At 43.8% G+C, this 20,634-nt stretch overlaps 1 protein-coding gene across 8 annotated transcripts in view; it reads right to left on the reverse strand.

Moving 5' to 3' along the window:
* The window catches only part of LOC144582587 (F-box/WD repeat-containing protein 10), a 36,548-nt gene that overhangs the window by 15,121 nt on the left and 793 nt on the right, over positions 1–20,634 (reverse strand). For 6 of the 8 annotated variants that reach the window (XR_013535596.1, XR_013535595.1, XR_013535594.1 and 3 more), the window contains exons 2-10: positions 17,699–17,863; positions 16,230–16,430; positions 16,011–16,138; positions 14,797–14,919; positions 11,136–11,245; positions 8,610–8,810; positions 3,985–4,106; positions 2,298–2,446; positions 1,129–1,271 (exon numbers count right to left, since the gene is read on the reverse strand). Coding sequence is in view for 5 of the 8 variants with exons in the window: in XM_078373080.1 (XP_078229206.1) it covers positions 1,129–1,271; positions 2,298–2,446; positions 3,985–4,106; positions 8,610–8,810; positions 11,136–11,245; positions 14,797–14,919; positions 16,011–16,138; positions 16,230–16,430; positions 17,699–17,863 (1,342 nt within the window). In the remaining 3 variants the exon portion in view is untranslated. The remainder of the gene's footprint in view (positions 1–1,128; positions 1,272–2,297; positions 2,447–3,984; positions 4,107–8,609; positions 8,811–11,135; positions 11,246–14,796; positions 14,920–16,010; positions 16,139–16,229; positions 16,431–17,698; positions 17,864–20,634) is intronic. The other 2 variants (XM_078373081.1, XM_078373083.1) reach the window with 2 other exon arrangements.

Genomic DNA, 20,634 nt, shown 5'->3' on the forward strand with positions numbered 1-20,634 from the left:
AACTAATGTGCCCACCTCAAAGTTTCCTATAAGGGCATAAGAAAATCTAGGACTATACTAAAAATAATGAGCTGGGCACGGTGCTCATGCCTGTAATCCCAGCACTTTGGGAGGTAGAGGCAGGCAAATTGCTTTGAGCTCAGGAGTTCAAGACCATCCTGGCCAACATGGCAAAACCCCACCTCTACTAAAAATAAAAGAATTAGCTGGGCATGGTGGTGTGTGCCTGTAATTCCAGCTACTCAGAATTACTTGAACTTGGGAGGCAGAGGTTGCCGTGATCCGAGATTGACCACTGCACTTCCAGCCTGGGTGACAGAGCGAGACTTCATCTTAAAAAAAAAAAAAAAAAAGAAAAAGATCAGTTTACTAAAAATAAGATTCCCCTGATAGATCCCCTAGAAAGCCCACTTATTTGTTTAATCAATTAAGGCAGCATTTAGTTTCCTGGAAATTTTTATAATGCATGCAGGGGCAGAAGCTGTATTCATGTAGTATAAGAGTAGCATAGCAGCATATAAAACTCATGACCATGGCAGAATCACTAATTGACCACAATACTCTTTCCAAACAAGCCTGGACGCAGTCTCAGAATGCTTATCAATTGGCTCCAAGCAGCCACACCACTAAATTTGAATTGGCATGTAAATGAAAATATAACTTGTAGTTATAAGCTCTCAGCTCCTTTTAAGTCTTTAGATCATTTTTAAGCTTTTGTGAGCACAAGCATCCTGAGATAAAGACCAATTCCTAGAATTTTAAGTTTACTAGAATTGGCATTATTTGGGATTGTTCTGCCAGTATTCATATGTCTGATAGGTATCTGGTATGCATTCATCATGAACTTATCGTGTTGTAAATATACAATTTTAATAACTTCTCAAAACCCCCAGCTCCTATAGTAACTGCTCAAGAGAAATGAGATAGTGTGGAAGAGGTTAATAGCCAGACAGAGAAGATGGTGGGGAAAAATGGGTTCCACGTGGAAGAGGGGGGAAGCAGAGGGGGCAAGATACAGAGAACACGACATCCGCAGGGAGCAGAAGATCTGCCAATAATTGCAATCTAGGCTGTAACAGGGAAGGGAAGGACACCAGGTTTATTGTTCCAGGCTTCACAGGCACCTACCTGGGATGCTTGAAGGCCATCAGGCAGCGCTCATACTTCCCCGCCATGCTCCAGGCCATGACCAGGCCATCAGCACTTCCCGAGAGGAGATGCCACTGGTCAAAGAACAGACACTTCACAGCTCCCTCATGGCCACTGAGAGTCTGCAAGAAAAGATGCCACTGTCTTCAACTCAGACTGTGACTCCTCCAAGAACCAAAGCTGAGGCTTCTGCAGACAAATCCCAAAGTCACACCCCACCAATCTGTGACTGCCATTCATTCACCCAGTAGGTACCTGAGCTAATCTTGCTTTTGCTCCAAGAAGGCCAATGGAGTCCATTCCATGCCTTCCTCTCTTTAGAGCTCTCTTTCTCTCTGGTTAAGGAGGAATAGGATCAGGGAGGGGCCTTGCTCCTGGTGGGTCTGAGTTTGGGGCAGCCACTACCTTCTTGGAGCACCAGAGAGGGTCAGAAATCACTGTCCTTTGCTGTCAGAAGGATGAAGGTAAGGGTGCCATCCCAGCTCCTTGCCAGAACCCAGAGTGCACATGAGCCATCCCTGTGCCAGCAATTGATGGATTGGCCATAGTGACAAGATTGGTGGGAAAATTCCACAGGCCAAGCCAGCCACTTTTCACTATGATCCTGTGTTCCTGGTAAAAAACATATCAACACCACCCGCTAAGGCCAGAGGTTCAGATACGGCAAGAATATGTGTTGTGACCATCCAGTCACTTTCAAGACCATCAGTGTTCTCTCTTCATTAGAGAGCAAGGAGAAAAAAACTTATCTGTTCATCCCCCAGTGTTTTCTTCTTAGGGAAAAAGAAAATGTTTTGTTCATCCCCTCACCCCACGCCAGAATCAGAGTGCAATGCTCTTGAGGAGAAAAAAGCACTTCACCTGCACTGCTGTTAGAAGGCCCTGAGCCCATATCTCATGCTAAGTTAGAATGCAGCCTTCCTCCACCAACCCCAGGATACTGTGGGTTATGATGTGGGTGGTGGAGCCCCTACCCTCCACGGACTCTGAATGCTACACTTTGGGGCCCTCCCCTTTAGAGCTTCAGGACCTTCCTTCTTAATGGCTGTCCTCAGTTGCTCTAGGATGACCTGGGGAGCTAGGTAAGGGGAGCCCACCCACCTCCTCCCCTGTGCCCTTTCCCCCAAGGCAGCCCACTGTCCCCTCACCTTTACCAACTGGCCCATAGCAATGTGCCACACTTTTACCACCCCTCGCTCACACGCGCTCACAATGTAGGTGTCGTTGATCCTGGTGGCCAAGATGGGGTCTTTGTGTCTAAACGTCTTCAGGCACTTCCCTGTGTCTACATCCCACACTGAACAGGAGGGAGAAAGAGGAAGAAATGGGAGGGGGGAAACGGAAGAAAAGGAAAGGTTACACTGGAGTACTGCTTCCCATCACAGAACTGAAGACTCACCGAGCCCAACAAATCAGACCCTAGAAGGCCTTCCCCTGGCCTAGCACTTCCACAGGGCATGCTCACCAACAGCTCATGTACCCACAGCACAGAGCACCCTGACTACAGGTGGCTGAGGAGCCCACAGTACAGAAGACCTTGGCTATGGCCCTGGAACTTAGCCTTGAGGCCCAAGTGCTAGACAGCTCATCTCCAATCAGCTGAAAATATACTTGAAACATGCTTGCTATTGAGTAGATTTCATGGCATACATGAAAATCACGGCATACAGTTTGAGTAGGAGCAGGTAAAGTAATTAAAAAAAAAAAAAAAGAAAATCATGGCATATGTTTAGTGTTGTCATGTTTTGCAGATGCTGTCTTCCTGACTCACACCTTCTGTCCCGAAAAGAAAAGAAAGTTGTCTGCTCTCACATTTTTAAATACTTCTGAATCTGACTTTTGGGTTTTATGGAGAAATGGTCATGGCTAGGGGTGGGCCTACTGCTGCTTCAACACAGACTGTGTTAAAACAACTGCCTGGCATCTTCTAGGTGCTGAGTGGGGAAAAGAGTGGGTAGGTGGGTAGGAGAACAGGGCTAAAAGGAAGAAGTCGAAAGTGAGCTCTATGAATTCAGGAATGAAATCATTAAAGTCTCCTTCAAAGGTGCTCCCCTAAAGCACCTTCTTCCTCAGGCAACAGAACAAGTGGCCTGAGACAAAATATAATAATAACCAGAGTTGACACTTACATAGCACTAACAGTAAGCCAGCGACCACTCAAGGTGCATGACATGCATTAGCTCATCTTCACAAGACATGTACTATTACTATTCCCCACTACATAGATGAGGAAACTGAGGCAGAGAGAAGTTAGATTGCCTGCTCAAGTCATGCAGGTGGTGAGTGGCAGAGCCAGGATTTGAACCTAGGGAGTCTGGATCCAGAGGCCATGTGCTTAACCATTCTGCTAGGTTAACCCTAGCTATGTGAGTATGCATGCTTTCTTTCACTTATATTTTAGGTATATATCTTGGCCCACTTATAAAATTACCAGTGGGGCTCTCAGGAGGATTAAATGATATATGTTAAGCATCTGTCACATATTAGTACTCAGTAAGTGGCAGCTATTGTTGTTCATGTATTTATTATATTCCCCACTATATATTCATGTATCTGCTTCCATTAGGAGACTATGAGCCCTTTGAAGAAATGAAAAGTTGTATCTAAAGGGCTACATCCTATTCTTTATTTCTTCTCAGCATCTAGCTCAGTGTGTAGCTTATTGTAGGCATTCTACAAATAGTTGTTGAATGGATGGATTAACAGATAGGTGGAAGGAAAAAAGGATGGATGGATGGATGATAAAGAATAAATGACTGTCTACAGAAATGAGCAAAACAAAGCATTTGGGGTTGGGGGAAACTTCTCAGAAAATTGAAGGCATTTTTCTCTCACCTTTTACCTGGCAATCTCTTGCTCCAGATACAAGCCTGTTCTTACATAAATCCATGCAAGTGACAGTCCCCTGGTGACCATTGAAGATTCGTGTGCAAGCCCCACTTCTCAGATCCCAGTATCTGCAGGAATCAGGCCAAAAGAACATTTGTGAGAGTTCCTGAGGGCCCAGAGGATCATATTGCGTAGAACCCCTGTAGACAAGAAGGCAGTTGGGAGGCAGCAGGCTCTCATGGTTCAGCTTAGAGTCAGGGGCCTGGATTTGAATCCCAGCTGCAGCACCTATTTGGTGTAACTTTGAGGAAGTTAATTTCTGTGTAAGTTTCCTTTCCTCATTGATAAAATGGAAATAATAATAATAATAGTCACATCGTAGGGTTGTTGTGAAGAATTAAATGGACAAATACAGTGATTGTCAGTCAATCATGGGTAACATCTACCTCCAGGGACCATCTGGAAATGTCTGTACATATTTTTGGTCACAAGCAGACAAGGAGGTGCCACTGGCATCTAGTGCACAGAATCCAGGGATGCTGTTAATCATCCTACATTGCATAGGGCAGACCCCACAGTAAAGAAATTCCCAGCCCCAGATGGCAATAGTGCCAAGGTTAAGAAACCCTGCCCCAGTGGAGGTAACGATGGAATAGTGACTACCATGTACAAAACGGTTGATCGATGTCAGGTGGTTTTTAGGTAAAAGCGTGTCGAATGACCACCAGGCTTAGAATCCACGGCACTGATTCAATGGTATGGCTAATCTTCAAATAAGAGCAACAGAATCCTTTACCAATCACTTAGATCCAAAATATTTATGTACATATAAAGCATATCTAAGAGATAGATGGGAGCAAAGACAAATTATCCTGTTTTTTAATAAGAAAACTTGCCCAAGGTCTCTCAACTACCACTGATACTTCCGATTCAGCTAGGCTGCGTTTGAAACAGGACAAAGCAGAATGCTGAGAGAGTGGGCTCTGGAGCAGGCTGCCTGAAGTCCATTCCCAGGCCCATCACTTTCTGGCTGTGTGATCCTAGGCAAGTTACTGAACCACCACGTACCTCAGATTCTTCTTCTGTAAACTGGGGATAATAATTATACTTACTTCATAGAATTATTGTGTGGCTTGGCACATAAAAATGATTAATAAATATGTCTTTGGGGTTTTTTTGGGATATGTTCAGCTTTTTTTTTCTAATATTTCCAAGGGCCTTGCAGCCTTACCAATGCCTCACCAGCTTCTCAGAGCCCACAATACAGCCGCAGTGCATTGAATGATGTCCCTGCGCTCTGTAAAACAGCATGTTTTGAATTTCTGTTTCTAGCACTATGGTGGTATACGTCTTCAGGTTGGTTTTTAAAATTTATATAAAAAACGGTATTTGATAAATATTTTTAGAAAAATAGGGATACAAGGAACTTTCCAGACTTAGTGAAAGGTATAAGCCAAAGTCATAACAGTAAGTAATATGCTCAGTGGAGAAACGGTAGATGTATTCCCTTCCAGAAGGGAAACAAGATGAAGATGCCCACTCTCACTGCTACAGCCCACTGCGGCACTGGAAGGCCTGGGAAAAGTGAGAAGGAAAGAAAAACAAAAAGTGGTATAGGCATTAGAAAAGGAGATAATACATTGTCATTATTTGCAGTTGAAGAGATCATCTACATAGAAAAACCAATTCGACATATATGCTCTTCGAACTAATAAGAGAGTTTGGCAAGGATGCCAGACACAAGATCAATTTACAAAAATCAACTGCGTTTCTCTATGCCAGCAAAAACTAATTCGCCTGAACCCAGGAGGCGGAGGTTGCGGTGAGCCAAGATCGCGCCATTGCACTCCAGCCTGGGCAACAAGAGCGAAACTCCGTCTCAAAAAAAAAAAAAAACTAATTTGAAAATATAAGCAAAGTAAGATACCATTCACAATAGTAATAAAATTATAACATTTACAGGCATTAAGTAAAAATATACAAGACTTTTATAAAGAAAACTTTCAGTCTCTAAGAAAGAACAAAGATGATCTAATTGAGTGTATTTACCAAACTAATCTGTAAATTCAATGCAACCCCAATAAAAAGTCGTTAGGTTTTACTGAAAGTGGATAAACTTACTCCAAAAACTCAAAATGTATATCCCATAGCCGTTACATTAAAAAAGAAAAGTGAAAAGGAGAATTTCCCTCCCCATCACATTTTAAAACATTCTCCAAATGCATAGCTAAAAAAAAAAACTTTTCAAGGAGGGGGATTTTGATGAAAAACAGAAAAACAGACAATGGACTAGACCAGGGAGGTCAGGGACATTCTCATGCACATATGGGAAATTTCCATGTGATAGAGATGGCACCACAGATCAGTGGAGGAAGTGGCAGATTATATGGTAGTTGCTGTAGGGGAGAAACTGCTCACTTCATTTAAGTATGAATAAATGAAACAAAACCCTACCTAACACCACATACAAGCTTGAATTGGAAATAGATTAAAAAACTGAATGCAAAAGATAAAACTGTAATGTTGATAGAAGAAAATGTCAGAAACTATCTCTGTGACTTGGAAGAGGGAAGAATCACACAAGTCAGGGGGGAAAAAGCCCTGATAAACTGATGCTTTATTACACTTATATTGAGAACTTTTGTTCAACAAAATTCAGGTAGACACAATGAACAAAGTTAATAGATAGTCCTGGCAAGACGGAATTCTCCGGCAGATGGCCTTTGGACATGTTAAGCCAGCATCTGCACTGCTGGCCCTCCTGGGTCTCCAGCCTGACAGCCCATGCTGCAGATTTTGGACTTGCCAGCCTCCTTGATCACACAAGTCAATACTTTATAATACATCTCCTTTGTATATACACATTCTGTTGGTTCTGTTTCTCTGGAGACCCTGACTAAGACACATGTGAAAAGGTGTTCAACTTCATTAGTAATCAGGAAAGTTAAAATTTAAACCCCAATAAAACACAGTGGGTTTAACACCCATCAGATTGACAAAACTGTTAGACTGACAATATTAAGTGTTGGTGAGAATATATAAGAGAGATATTCTCATACACTGCCAATGGGAATGTAAATTAATACAAGCACATTGGAAAACAGTTTAGTACTCCTTCCTAGAAATTCCCATACAGCCGGGCGCAGTGGCACATGCCTGTAATCCCAGCACTTTGGGAGGCCAAGGCAGGCAGATCACATGAAGTTGGGAGTTTGAAATCAGCCTGACCAACATGGAGAAACCCTGTCGCTACTAAAAATACAAAATTAGCCAGGCCTGATGGTACCTGCCTGTAATCCCAGCTACTCGGGAGGCTGAGTAAGGAGAATCACTTGAACCTGGGAGGTGGAGGTTGCAGTGAGCCAAGATCACGCCATTGCACTCCAGCTTAGGCAACAAGAGCGAAACTCCATCTGAATGAAAAAAAAAGAAATTCCCCTACTAAGACTATCCCTTTAAAAACCTCCTGCACATGGGCATGAGGGAACATATCTGAGATCCGTCTCCGGCAGCATTCTTTGAAATAATTAAAAACAGGCTGGGCGTGGTGGTTCATGCCTGTAATCCCAGCACTTTGGGAGGCCGAGGCGGGTGGATCATGGGGTACATGGTGAAACTCCGTCTCTACTAAAAATGCAAAAAATTATCTGGGCATGGTGGCACTTGCCTGTAATCCCAGCCACTCAGGAGGCTGAGACAGGAGAATTGCCTGAACCCAGGAGGCGGAGGTTGCGGTGAGCCGAGATCGCGCCATTGCACCCCAGCCTGGGTAACAAGAGTGAAACTCCGTCTCAACAAAAAAAGAAGAGAAAAGAAAAGAAATAATTAAAAACTGGAAACAATGCAAATGTCCACCAACAGAAAAATAAATGAGTGATAATACATTTATCCAATTTAATACTGTATCTCAGTCCAAGTAAGTTAATTACTGCCATCTACGTCATACAGGTGACTCTGAAAAACATAGTTCTATGTAAGAATGAAGTACCGACAAATTTTTTAAATGATTCATTTTATGTTGAGTTCAAAAACAGGCGAAAGTAATTAATACTCTTGGAGATATGTAAGAAGGAAGCAAAAATGATAATGAAATGCAAGAAAATAATTAGTATAAAATCAGGATAACATTACCTCTGGTTGGCAGGAAGAAGCAAGAAGAGAAGAGCACATTGAAAGGATTGGGGAATGGTGATATCTTATTTTCTGGCCTGAGTGATGGATGCACGAGTGTTTTTTATATTGTTTAAAAATGTACATACATATACATTTTTAAAACACTATTTTGTATCTATACTCTTGTCTCATACTCATAAGAATCCATGTTCCCCTGAATCTGTAAGAACAAATGTAAGTTATTTCTTCATCTAAGAATGCTAATAAAGAAAATTTTTCCGATTCACAGTCATCAATTAGAAAATACATCTGATAACTGTTATAAATCTATCTTATTCAAATTTTAAGCAATATATATGTTCCTGACTTTTTCCTGGCCAAAAAAAAAAAAAAAAAAAAGCTGAAGGTTCTAGAAGTCAGTATCTTCTAGGATAACTGTTAAATATAAAAAGAAAAAGAGCTGTGGGCCCTCTAGGCCCTAGGTGGGATGGGGATCATGATGCCTTTGGACTCCTCACCTGATACTTAGGTCATAGCTCCCGCTTAGGAGAAAGTTTTCCTCCTCACACAGGAAGAGGGCGCGGACACTCCCAGCATGGCCTCGGAACTCAATGGGTATCGCTTTTACTTGTATGATATCCAGAAGATGGATCTTTCGATTAGATGACACAGCTATCAGATCTCCCCCGGAGTAGTGGATGACTCTGTTTTGATCCCACCTGAGTGCCAGGAGAAAAGGATTATCCATGAAAGAAGAGTCAGTGTCCATCCTGGGACTGACTTAGCCCTATGACTTTTGCCTGCAGCAATGGTATAAAGGAAAATTCAGGGCCTTTCAGCAAGGGAGGCAACAGAAGGCCAGGCTGAGAATTAACAGGCCGTGAGGGATCCCCACTCTCATATGATGACAAAAATCCATTTCTGTTCAATTTAAAACCTAAAGACACAAGGCAATTTTTTTAAATTCTGCAAATGTATGCTAAATCCCCAAGAGAAAGAATGAAGTCTGTGGCATTGCCCAAATGTCATTGATCATGGAAACCTTTTTTCTTGGAAAACATCAGAGGAACACAGTTGGGAAGCCCTGTGCAAACAGTATTTCTTTTCCCTTAATATTCAGTGAGCATATATTAGGTTCAAAGTCCTGTGCTAGTAGATACCACAGGAAATACAAAGAATTATCAGATAAGGACCTTACTTACAATGAGCTTATTGTCCCATAAAACTAGGTGAGTTGAATTAATTAGCTGGGTATGGTGGTCTATGCCTGTAATCCTCGCTACTCAGGAGGCTGAGGCAGAAGAATCACTTGAATCTGGGAGGTGGAGGTTGCAGTGAGCTGAGATGGCACCATTGCACCCCAGCCTGAGAAACAAGAGTAAAACTCCATCTCAAAAAAAGAAAAGGAAGGGGATTAATGACACCAGGACTGCAGAGTAGAAAGGGATTGTTCCAATAAACAGGGATATATCATCACTCTAAATATGAGGAGCTTGGAGACCAGCCTGGCCAGGAGAACAAAACCCCATCTCTGCAAAAAAATTCAGAAATTAGCCAGGCACAGTGGCATGTGCCTATAGTCCCAGCTACTTGGGAGGCTGAGGCAGGAGGATTGCTTGAGCCCAGGAGGTGGAGGTTACAATGAGCCAAGATTGCGCCACTGCACTCCCAGCCTGGACAACGGAATGAGGTTCACTCTGAAAAAAGAAATACGGAGAGTATGGTGATAACTGTTCTTTAAAAAAATAAATATATATATATGTATACATACATATATTTTTATGTATATACATGTACATATGTGTATGTGTGCATATATCCGTATATATGTACACACACATATATAAGGAGCAATTCTGGATATTTTTGCCCTCATTCCATTTGTCGTACCTAGAGTTCAACTAGTCACCATCTCTTCTAAAGAGCAGTTATCACCATACCATCCATAAAAATTCAGCTTTGCCTTTCCACTATCTTATTTGCTCTGTCTTCCCCATACTGACTGTTCTATTGTCAAGATGCAATTTGTTAATAAGATTCATGGCCAAAAATAAGTAGAGGTGGATTTCACAAAACCTTGTGAATATAAAGTAAAGAATCCTAGGCCTAAAATATGACAGAAAGTTGATTTTTAAAGAACCTTCTCTCGGCATATTGCAATAATGTGAGAGTATCCAATTGTTATAAATATGATTGTCATATTTACCATGGGAAGATATCTATATAGTACCTTGCTGGACTGGGTTACAGAAAGATATGTAATGGGCCAGATGCAGTGGCTCACGCCTGTAATCCTAGCACTTTGGGAGGCCAAAGTGGGCATATCACGAGGTCAGGAGTTCAAGACCAGCCTAGCCAACATAGCAAAACCCTGTCTCTATTAAAAATACAAAAAAATTGCTGGGCATAGTGGCACACGCCTATAATCCCAGCTACTTGGGAGGTTGAGGCAGGAGAATTGCCTGAACCTGGGAGGTGAAGGTTGCAGTAAGCCGAGATTACGCCACTGCACTCTAGCCTGGATGACAGAGCAAGACTCTGTCTCAAAAAAAAATGTGTAATATAATCCCACTTCTACTTAAAATATGTGCTATATATATGCAAATAAAAGAATTCTAGAAGGATAGACATCAATATTAATGGTGGTTATCACCAGGTGATTATAAAAAGGCAAAACTTTGCCTTTCTCTATACACTTTCTGGTATTTGAAAGATTTTTTTTTCAATAAGCATATATTATTTCTAAAATTAATATAACAAAACAAAGATATTTCAAAAAATAAAGATTTTATGTGCGACTTGTGCAAAAGGTTGTTGGTTAGCATACCCAAAAGTTATAAAGGGAAAGCGTCCTGTACCCACTGCCAAGAACAGTGCAAAATGAAGCACCTATTGTCTACGTGGGATCATGTGCAAGTTTGGGGCTAGAGCTTGAGGTGAGGAGAGCCTGCCTTTCCACGCACACAAGGATCGGGGAAATCCCAAGTGCCAGTGGGGATAGCTCAAGCGTCCCTAGAGACCTAGATTCTGACCCCAGTACCTACCTGTCAGAGAGAATGCGGACATTGTAGGTCCCACAGAAAACATTTCTCTCCTCCATCAGGACCTGCTGTGTTTCCTGGTTCTGGTATGCAGTCCACAGGTTGTAGTCAGTCTAACAAGGGAATACTTGAAGTTAAAGCTCAGAGGCAACTTTAAATACCCACAGTCCCAGAGCCCCTAGGGTCTCCCTGGCAAGGGCACAGGGCTCACGGATTCTTCCTCTGAAGGCTGAGGTTGCTGCTCTGCAGAGAAGGGACTGGCCAGTGAGCAAGCACCAAAGTAAATAATGAGTTAGAAAGTGTCGGGTTAAGGGTCCTAATTCTTTTACCTCTTTGTGTTTGCCATGTTCCCTGATTCCATGAACTATCAATGCTGAATTCCAAATGTTACCAATAATGCAACTGTTTCAAAAATGAGCTCACAAGGGGTATCCTCACAACTTAAGGTCACAGGTGCCCTTTGACTGACCATTTTACAGAAGTCAGAAGGTCATATGTATGTTACATCTACCTGATAGTACAAAGCACACTCGAGGGAGTTTAAGCCATATGTGAAATTACTGCTACACAGGCTATGCATTTGCATTTTTTTAAGATGGAGTTTTGCTCTTGTCACCCAGTCTGGAATGCAACGGTGCGATCTCAGCTCACTGCAACCTCTGCCTCCTGGGTTCAAGCAATTCTCCTGCCTCAGACTCCCAAGTAGCTGGGATTACAGACACACACCAGCAAGCCTGGCTAATTTTTGTATTTTTAGTAGAGATGCGATTGCACCACATTGGCCAAGCTGGTCTCGAACTCCTGACCTCAGGTGATCTGCCCGACTTGACCTCCCAAAGTGCTGGGATTACAGGCAAGAGCCACTGCACCCAGCCTGTATTTGCATTTCAAAGTTTTCATACATCTTCAACCTTCATTTGCTCTTGGAGCTGCCTTACAAGGTAGATCACTTGCCCCACAAAATGTTCCCATTATTTTACAGAGAAGGTATCTGGGACTCAGGGAGAGGAAATCAATAGTATCAAGTCTTGACAGTGGCACTTTCATTTGCTTCACAATCTTTATTTCCTTTCTACCTGCCTGCCTGCCTTCAATCTTCCTCCCTCCTTTGCTCTCTCCCTTGCTTCCTCTATCACACACCTTCTGAGCAGGTATGGCATGCCAGACATGCTAAATTTTGGCATAGATGACTGAATAGACTCTCAGTTCCATTTATCTTCCCTGCCATACTCTATCCTCAAATAGCAGGGAATAACAGTCCCATTAAACTAGCAGGGGAAAAAAAAGCAGAATATATTTATCTTGAAGGCAAAGAGAACATATGCACCTGAAAGTCCTCCTGGGGGACATCTCCAAAGTCTCCTTCCAAACCTTAGTCTTCTGCAGCATGCCTTTAGACTCTTCCTCAGATGCCCTCTTTCCTCTGCTTGCTCTCCTTCTTAATCTTTAACCATGTATCAATGTCCACAAAGAAAAAGTCTCTGCCCAGAAGAATCTGCCAACCTGCCTCCCCTCCAGTGTCCAGGCAGCTTTCCATATCCTAGCCTGAATTAAATGAGGCTGCCCTGGATTCTCCCAACCCAGGTGGGAATTCCTTGGTCCTTGCTCATCTCCTAAGTTTTGTGAGCCCCAGAAACCACATGGTGGAGTCATTGGGAGGGAAAAGACCTGAATTTAAATTCTAGCTCTGCCATTGCTCAGCTACGAGAACTTGGGCACACTTTCTCATACCACATCCCTCATTTCCCCATCCATAAATTAGGAGCAATAACATCTCCTTGATCTCTGGTGAAATCAAGTAAATGTTGTATGCAGAGCTACAGGCATTGTGCCTGGCATACAGTTTACACTCATGCTATTACACACCACTCTGAGAAGCACTCAATTCCACCTTTTCCTAGGAGACTCCATAACTGCCTAGTCCTGCTACTTCATGTGTTCTCCATACTGCATCACCCATTACTCTCCCTTTTCTGTCTGTCCATTTTTTTTTTAATTTGAGACAGAGTCTCACTCTGTTGCCAAAGCTGAAGTGCAGTGGTGTAATCTCTGCTCACTGCAACCTCCATCTCCCCAGTTCAAGTGATTCTCTTTCCTCATCCCCCTGAGTAGCTGGGATTACAGGCATGCACAGCCACACCTGGCTAATTTTCTGTTTTTTTAGTAGAGACAGGGTTTTGTCATGTTGGCCAGGCTGGTCTTGAACTCCTGACCTCAGGTGTGAGTCACCACACCTGGTCCCTTTTCTTAAATTATACATGTAAGAATTAAAGAGAAGAGAAATACAAAGGGTGGCTCGACAGTCAACAGGTTTATTTCAAACCTGGGAGGGACTTCTAACCCAGTTAGTTCAGAAGCTGCACTCTCTTACAGACAAGAGTTTTTAAGGACTCAGGGTGGGAGAGTTTATCACAGGCTTGGACTGTTTCTGTGTCTCTTTGTTATGCTTATCTGGGAGGGAGAGTTATGTGTCTATCCCCATACATCTTCCTGCAGCTGCAGGCATACCTCCAAGTCTGCTTTCAGCTTCCCTATCTTAGTGCACCTGAAGGGAAAGGAATGTGCTTATTAAGGCCCACTCTTTTACCGGGGCCCAGTATACGAGGGTGAAATTTGGCAGTTACCCAAGAGACTTTCCCCCCACCTCCCTCTGTGCACAATCTGTCTTATCTGTATTTTACTGTCTGCTCTTTCTGGCTGCTTGTAGTTAGAAGAGAGGTGATTTCCTTGAAATGCATGAGGTTAGCAAGGGACCTGGAACTTCAAGTGGTGGTGTTTGCCGGAGATGACAGTTCTCCTGCTCTTGTCAATACATTCCATCACAGCCACACCATCCTCTGCTGCCCACATCACCTGCCTCCTCCTTTGTGTCACCTGCCTGGCCCCTACAGGTCATATGAACTAGATGCTCTCTCTGGATGCTTCTGTTTCTCAAATTCTAATTTAACACAGCTTCTTTATGGAAAGTGACAATCAAACCATCCCTCATTAACTAACCTTTTTGAGCCAACTGAACAGACTTCAAAATAGACTTTAAGCAGAGGAGAGGGGGCAGAAATCTAATGGCTTTAGGAATACCAACCATGCCTTGATAGACAAAGCATAGAGCTCGAAGGGTCTTCTGTTCACTCTTCATTATTGCCTAAGAACTAGTGGAGAGGGCTGCATTTAATTAACTCTCCCCTTCCAACCTAGAGCCAGAATGAACCTGGAAATGAAGGATGAGGGAGCCAAATTCATCTAGGCCCTAGGCATTCGGAACCAGCCCTGGCCCTCCCCTCAGGTCCTCCTCAAATTCCTGAGCAACAGATGCTGGAGCCTCCAGAGGCATGGGAAACTGATGGGGTTGCTCCTGGCCTCTGAACTCGCCACTCGATGACCTGGTGCCATGGACGGGGAACATGGCCATGGGCTTTGAAGTAAGGAAGAACCCTGAGAGGACAATCAAATCAATCTACCCATCCAACAGATGAGGAAAACAAGGCTTAAGAAGACGAAGGGACTTGCAAGTCAGTAGCAACACAGAACTCTCGTCTTCCTTAGGGAGTGTTATCTGCCGTGATCCTCTGTCCTTACTCCAGGGCCGAGTCCAGACTTCAGCCTTCAATGGCCAGTTCGAATGAGACACTCACAGCTACTTGCCCCAGATGTCATTGGAACCCACCTTCGTTCTCAGCTTCCATTTCTGATGTTTCACACGCACGTGCTTCCCGTCATCTACCATTTTAGGAACTGGGATAGAAACTTTACTGGCGTAATTAGGATCAATTTCTCTTGTGTAGGACCCCTGGAAAATACCAGAAAAAAAAATAAACACAGAAAATAGTTACTGTTAGTTCTGATTCTGCAGGAGGAAGGGAAAACTAGTTCTTGGCAAAATCTGAAGGATAGGTAAGCCCTGGCTGTGGCAGGCAGGCCCAGTTCTGGCCGGTTCCCCCGTCACTGTGTGTAGACTGAATGGAGGAGAAAATAAGCATCAAATGCTGGCCGGGAGCACTGGCTCACGCCTGTAATCCCAGCACTTTGGGAGGCCGAGGCGGGTGGATCACAAGGTCAAGAAATCGAGACCATCCTGGTCAACATGGTAAAACCCCATCTCTATTAAAAATACAAAAAATTAGCTGGGCATGGTGGCACATGCCTGTAATCCCAGCTACTCAGGAGGCTGAGGCAGGAGAATTGCCTGATCCCAGGAGGCGGAGGTTGCAGTGAGCCGAGATCACGCCATTGCACTCCAGTCTGGGTAACAAGAGTGAAACTCCATCTCAAAAAAAAAAAAAAAAAGCATCAAATGCCACAGGGAGACCAGCAAAGATGGTCAGACTATCACCAGCCTCACCATATCTGCTGTTTCTCATCCTCTGTCATCTCTCTCTGCTGGGAAAAAAAAAAAAATCTAAGCTACCAAAATCCATGGTTTAGGGTGAGACTTCTGGCAAGAAACTGAGAAGTAAAAATGCTGGAGTAGATTGCCATTTGGGAAAATTGTATTTTAACTTAAGAAATACTTTGCAGCCTTGTAAACATCTGTGTTCCACATGAAGCTGATGCAGAAACATAATTATGGCTTTCTTGCTGCGTAAGCTGTGATATAACTCCCTGGGGCTGGGGTTCTCTGCTTTGTGAGGTTTTGGAAAGGCTCTGCCTCTCTGCTCCTAAGCGGTCTCTATTCCTGTTGTCCTTGTGAGATGCACTGACAATGAGAGTACTCAGTTATCGACAGGAGTTTGGACCAAAAGGAAGGGACCCAGGAAGCCTAAAAGGCCACAAATGTAGAGCAGGAGGCCAGCTAAGGGTTTACTGAAAGGTTCGCAGTCAATCTCAACACAAAAATGAAGTTGTTCTCAGATATTCCCCCGTCAGACTTGCAGGAAGTACCTGCAAGAAGGCAATCTGGTTCTGAATGAAGCCGTGCGCCGACAATTCCACCTTAACCTGCTGAGCCAGTGCGGCCCAGTGCTGGCTCACAGAGGCACATTTGTTCAGGGTGTGTCTATCCAGCATTCCTGGAAAAAAGAAAAAAGATGGATTCGGAAACCCCAGAACTGGGCCAAGATGGGAGGTGTCTGAGAAATCCCCTCATACGGCCCAGCATACTTAGAATGTACTTGGAGAGGTGGATGGGCAGGTAACGGATAAAGTCTCGGTATTTGCTGAACCCAGAAGACAGGTCTCTGATGTCATCCAGGTCAACCAACAGATTGCAGGGATCGAACCCTGGCTTGGTTAAGTCTCCTTTTTCAGAAAACAGCCTATTCATCTCGGAAATACACTGGAGTGAACGCCTCCACGGTCCCTCTAGAGTAAAGCCAGAGAAAGGTGCGTGGTTGAGTTGGCTCTGTAGAAACTCCAGGCCAAGAACAAGTCCTCACCAAAAGCTCTCCCACAAAATAAACCTCCTCAGAGTCTACCCTTAGGCCACTAGATTTTTGTCATCTCTTCTGCCACATGAGAATAGAACCTTTTGATCCAAATATACGTGTACTTTTCAGCACAAAGAGAAGTCTATAGTATCAGAGTCTGAAATGACATCGTGTCTGGAATTTTCTTAAAAATACTCCAATAAGAAAAAATTTAAATCAGTTTAAGAAAGGGGGAGGCTGGGCATGGTGGCTCACGCCTGTAATCCCAGCACTTTGGGAGGCCAAGACAGGCAGATCACCTGAGGTCAAGAGTTTGAGACCAACCTGACCAACATGGAGAAACCCCATCTCTACTAAAAATATATAATTAGTCAGATGTGGTGGCACATGCCTGTAGTCCCAGCTAGTCAGGAGGTGGAGGCAGGGGAATCACTTGAACCCAGGAGGTGGATGGAGGTTGCAGTGAGCCAAGATGGGCCACTGTACTCCAGCCTGGGCAACAAGAGTGAAACAAGAAAGAAAGAAAGAGAGAGAGGAGAGAGGAGGGAGGGGGAGAGAGAGAGAGAGAGAGAGAGAGAGAGAGAGAGAGAGAGAGAGAGAGAGAGAGAGAGAAAGGAGGGAGGGAGGAAGGAAGGAAAGGAAAGGAAAGGAAAGAAATAAAGAGGTTGAATGGAATGGAATAAAATTGGTAAAATGTTGATAACTGTTGAAACCAGTGCTATGTGGGTAGTTATCATACTGTTCTACATACTTAGGAAATTTGAAATTTTCCATATAAAGAATGTTTTAGAATCTGTGCTTTGTATTTCCTATAATATTGTGTCTTCCATGATATTTTGTGTATATGTGTTGCTGCAAAACCCAGCTTAGGAGTACCATGAGGCCGAGAACCAAATTCCCCATTAATGTTTTCCCTCCTCAAGACTGAATCCAATACTGCAAAAATAGCCACTGATGGGTTTAATTCTAGAGCTGCCCACCATGCCTGAGTCCAGAGGCTAGATGATGGATTGTGGCCTGGAGCAGAGAAAGACTCCAAAGGAAACCACTGATAGTTTCCTTTCTGATCTCTGTGGTCAGATGTCTCAGTGGAAAGGTGAAGATACCGGTTTTGGTATCATCCTGCCAGCCCCTTCAGTTCCACTGGGACTTCCCATTCTCATAATGGTTTCATATTGGCTTTCTTGCTTAAAGTGGACTTACCCGGGTTAGATGCTGCCCCAAGCAAGTGTTCATTTTCTAGGGCTTTGGACAAAGGAAAGGACGTGTGCTGAGTTTTGGTTCTCCAATAGACTTGTGAGGTCGCAGACTTGGAGCTGTGGTCTTTTTCTGGGGAAAAACACACATCTGTGATGTCCTGATTGAGCCCTGGAGAACAAAACAGCAAGGCAAGGTTGCTCTTGAAGCAGGTGTGTTGAGGAAAATGAGGTGGATAGAAACGGTTATGTTTTGTCTTCCTTCTTTTAAAAATGCACTGTACGGACCAGGGCTGTTATGTCTATTTTTATTTGGGGCCTCCAAACTTCTATGAAAAAATCTCAGAAAGCTTCCTGATAGCTTTTCAGTCCACCTCCAGTGTAAAATTTATTGAGCTGTATATACAAGGAGACAGAGAAAGAGAGTTACTGAGTCCAGGTCAGGAATTGCAACAGGGAAAGCTCTTTGGAAGCTCATGCTGAATTTTCTTCAATTATAGAAATAACCACCCTCAAGTCATATTAGAACATTTTACCTTTTTTTTGAGACCAAGTTTTGCTCTTATTGCCCAAGCTGTGCAATGGTGCGATCTTGGCTCACTGCAAGCTCCGCCTCCCTGAGGCAAGTGACTCTCCTGCCTCAGCCTCCCAAGTAGCTGGGACTACAGGTGCATACCACAATACCCAGCCTATTTTTGTATTTTTAGTAGAGATGGGGTTTCACCTTGTAGGTTGGGCTGGTCTTGAACTCCTGACCTAAGGTGATCTGCCTGCCTTGGCCTCCCAAAGTGCTGGGATTACAAGTATAAGCCACTGCACAGGGCCAGAACATTTAACTTTTTAAGAGAGAATCTGCTCTAAGAAAAGAGATGGTTGCCACACCTGTAACAGGTCTTATAAAACTTCAGTATGGATAGCCCATTCCTATGGTGTGTGATGAAGCTCTTAAAAGAGCACCGTGGAGCACTGCATCTGTGCCTACAAGCCAGGCCCTCCACTGCTGGCAGCACTCCAGAGTGGAAGGGGCTCAGGAGGGGATCCTCCTTTAGATCCTATGTGGTGGGTGACCCAAGCAAAGTCATTCAGATGCCCTGGACTTTGGTCTCCGTCTTTAAAAATTAAGGAATCGGACTGGTTGATCTCTAATCTAACTTAAACTGTTTTTGATACCCTGGGATTCACTGTGTCTTCATTTTGTATTATCATTCTTTTATACCCCTGCCTGATGCACCAAATAAATCAAGTCACATACATTGTGATCTAATTGCATCCTAGGTCATCCACTTTTAAAATTCTTTTGGATTTCATTAGTTTACAAATATGACCACCTCTCAGGTCTCATTGGTGGCAGGAATTACACACCTTCAAGAGCTAAAACTCCAAAACTCCTCCATATGACCACCCCCTCCCAGCTTTGTCCCACTCCTGCCTAAATCCAAGCTTCCCCACACTGGACCTTCCACTCATGGACCCCACCAAAGTTCAAGTCTCTTGCCTCCTAATACTGTGTGGATATTTGTTCCCTCCAAATCCCATGTTGAAATGTGAACCCCCAATGTTGGAGGTGAGGCCAGGAAGGCAGAACCCTCAAGAATGGCTTAGTGCCCTTCCCACAGTGAGTTCTCACTCCATTAATGTAGTTCAAGCAAGAGCCGGCTATTTAAAAGAGCCTGGTACCCCTCCCCCTCTCTTGCTTCCTCTCTTACCGCATGATACACAATTCCCCTTGCATTCCACCGTGAGTGGAAGCTTCCTGAAGCCCTCACCAGAAAGAGATGCTAGTGCCATGCTTCTGGTACAGTCTGCAGAACTGCAAGCCAAATAAACCTCTTTTCCTTAGAAATTACTTATAAACTTCTTTTTATAAATTACTCAGCCTCAGGTATTCCTTTGTAGCAAAGCAAAACGGACACCAACCTAATGGTTTCCTTTGCTTCCCTGAACTAGCTGGCCAAACACTTCCAGGATTCTCTAACACCCTAGGCTTGTGATTCTCAAAGAGAGATCCCCAGACCAGCAACATCATCACTAGCTGGAAACTCGTTAGTTAGAAATACAGAATCCCGAGGCCGGGCACAGTGGCTCAAGCCTGTAATCCCAGCACTTTGGGAGGCCGAGGCAAGTGGATCACGAGGTCAAGAGATGGAGACCATCCTGGTCAACATGGTGAAACCCCATCTCTACTAAAAATACAAAAAATTAGCTGGGCATGGTGGCACATGCCTGTGATCCCAGCTACTCAGGAGGCTGAGGCAGGAGAATTGCCTGAACCCAGGAGGTGGAGGTTGCAGTGAACTGAGATCATGCCATTGCAATTGCACTCCAGCCTGGGTAACAAGAGCAAGACTCTGTCTGAAAAAAAAAAAAAAAAAAAAAAAGGAAATACAGAATCCCAGGCCCACTTCAGACCTGCTGAGTCTGAAGTTCTGGGGGTGAAGCTTGTTTTAACAGGTCCTGCTGGAGATCCTGATACAAGCCACAGTTGCAAAACTACCACCCTAGACCTATTTGGCCCTTAAGCTATCTCCAGCCTTGGAGAAACTCTACTTCAAGGTTTGATGTCATGGATAAGCAAGGAACATAGTAGAGTGAATGAAAAAAGAGCTCTGAGTTTTAACTTCTTGCCCTGGTTTTTGTGCAGGGCAGCTGAAGAGCAAAATAGTTTATCAGCTTCCCCTTTATAATCCTCTCAAGCCCAGTCCAATCCCCAAAGCAGGAATGACACCAGCATTGAGGGGTCAGAGTCAGGGACCAGCCATTTCTGGGCCTATGAGATGCAGAAATCCATTATAAATGCTTGACGGTTAAAAGTTCTGCACTTCCTCCTGCATTTACCATTTTAAAGACGGGAGTTACATTCAGTCATTTCTCTTTTGATAAACGGGATCAGGTGTCAGGACAAGGTGTCAATTCAAGGAACCTGTGCTGCATTCTGTGCACTCC

This window comes from Callithrix jacchus, chromosome 5, assembly GCF_049354715.1.
Source record: "Callithrix jacchus isolate 240 chromosome 5, calJac240_pri, whole genome shotgun sequence".
NCBI lineage: Eukaryota > Metazoa > Chordata > Mammalia > Primates > Cebidae > Callithrix > Callithrix jacchus.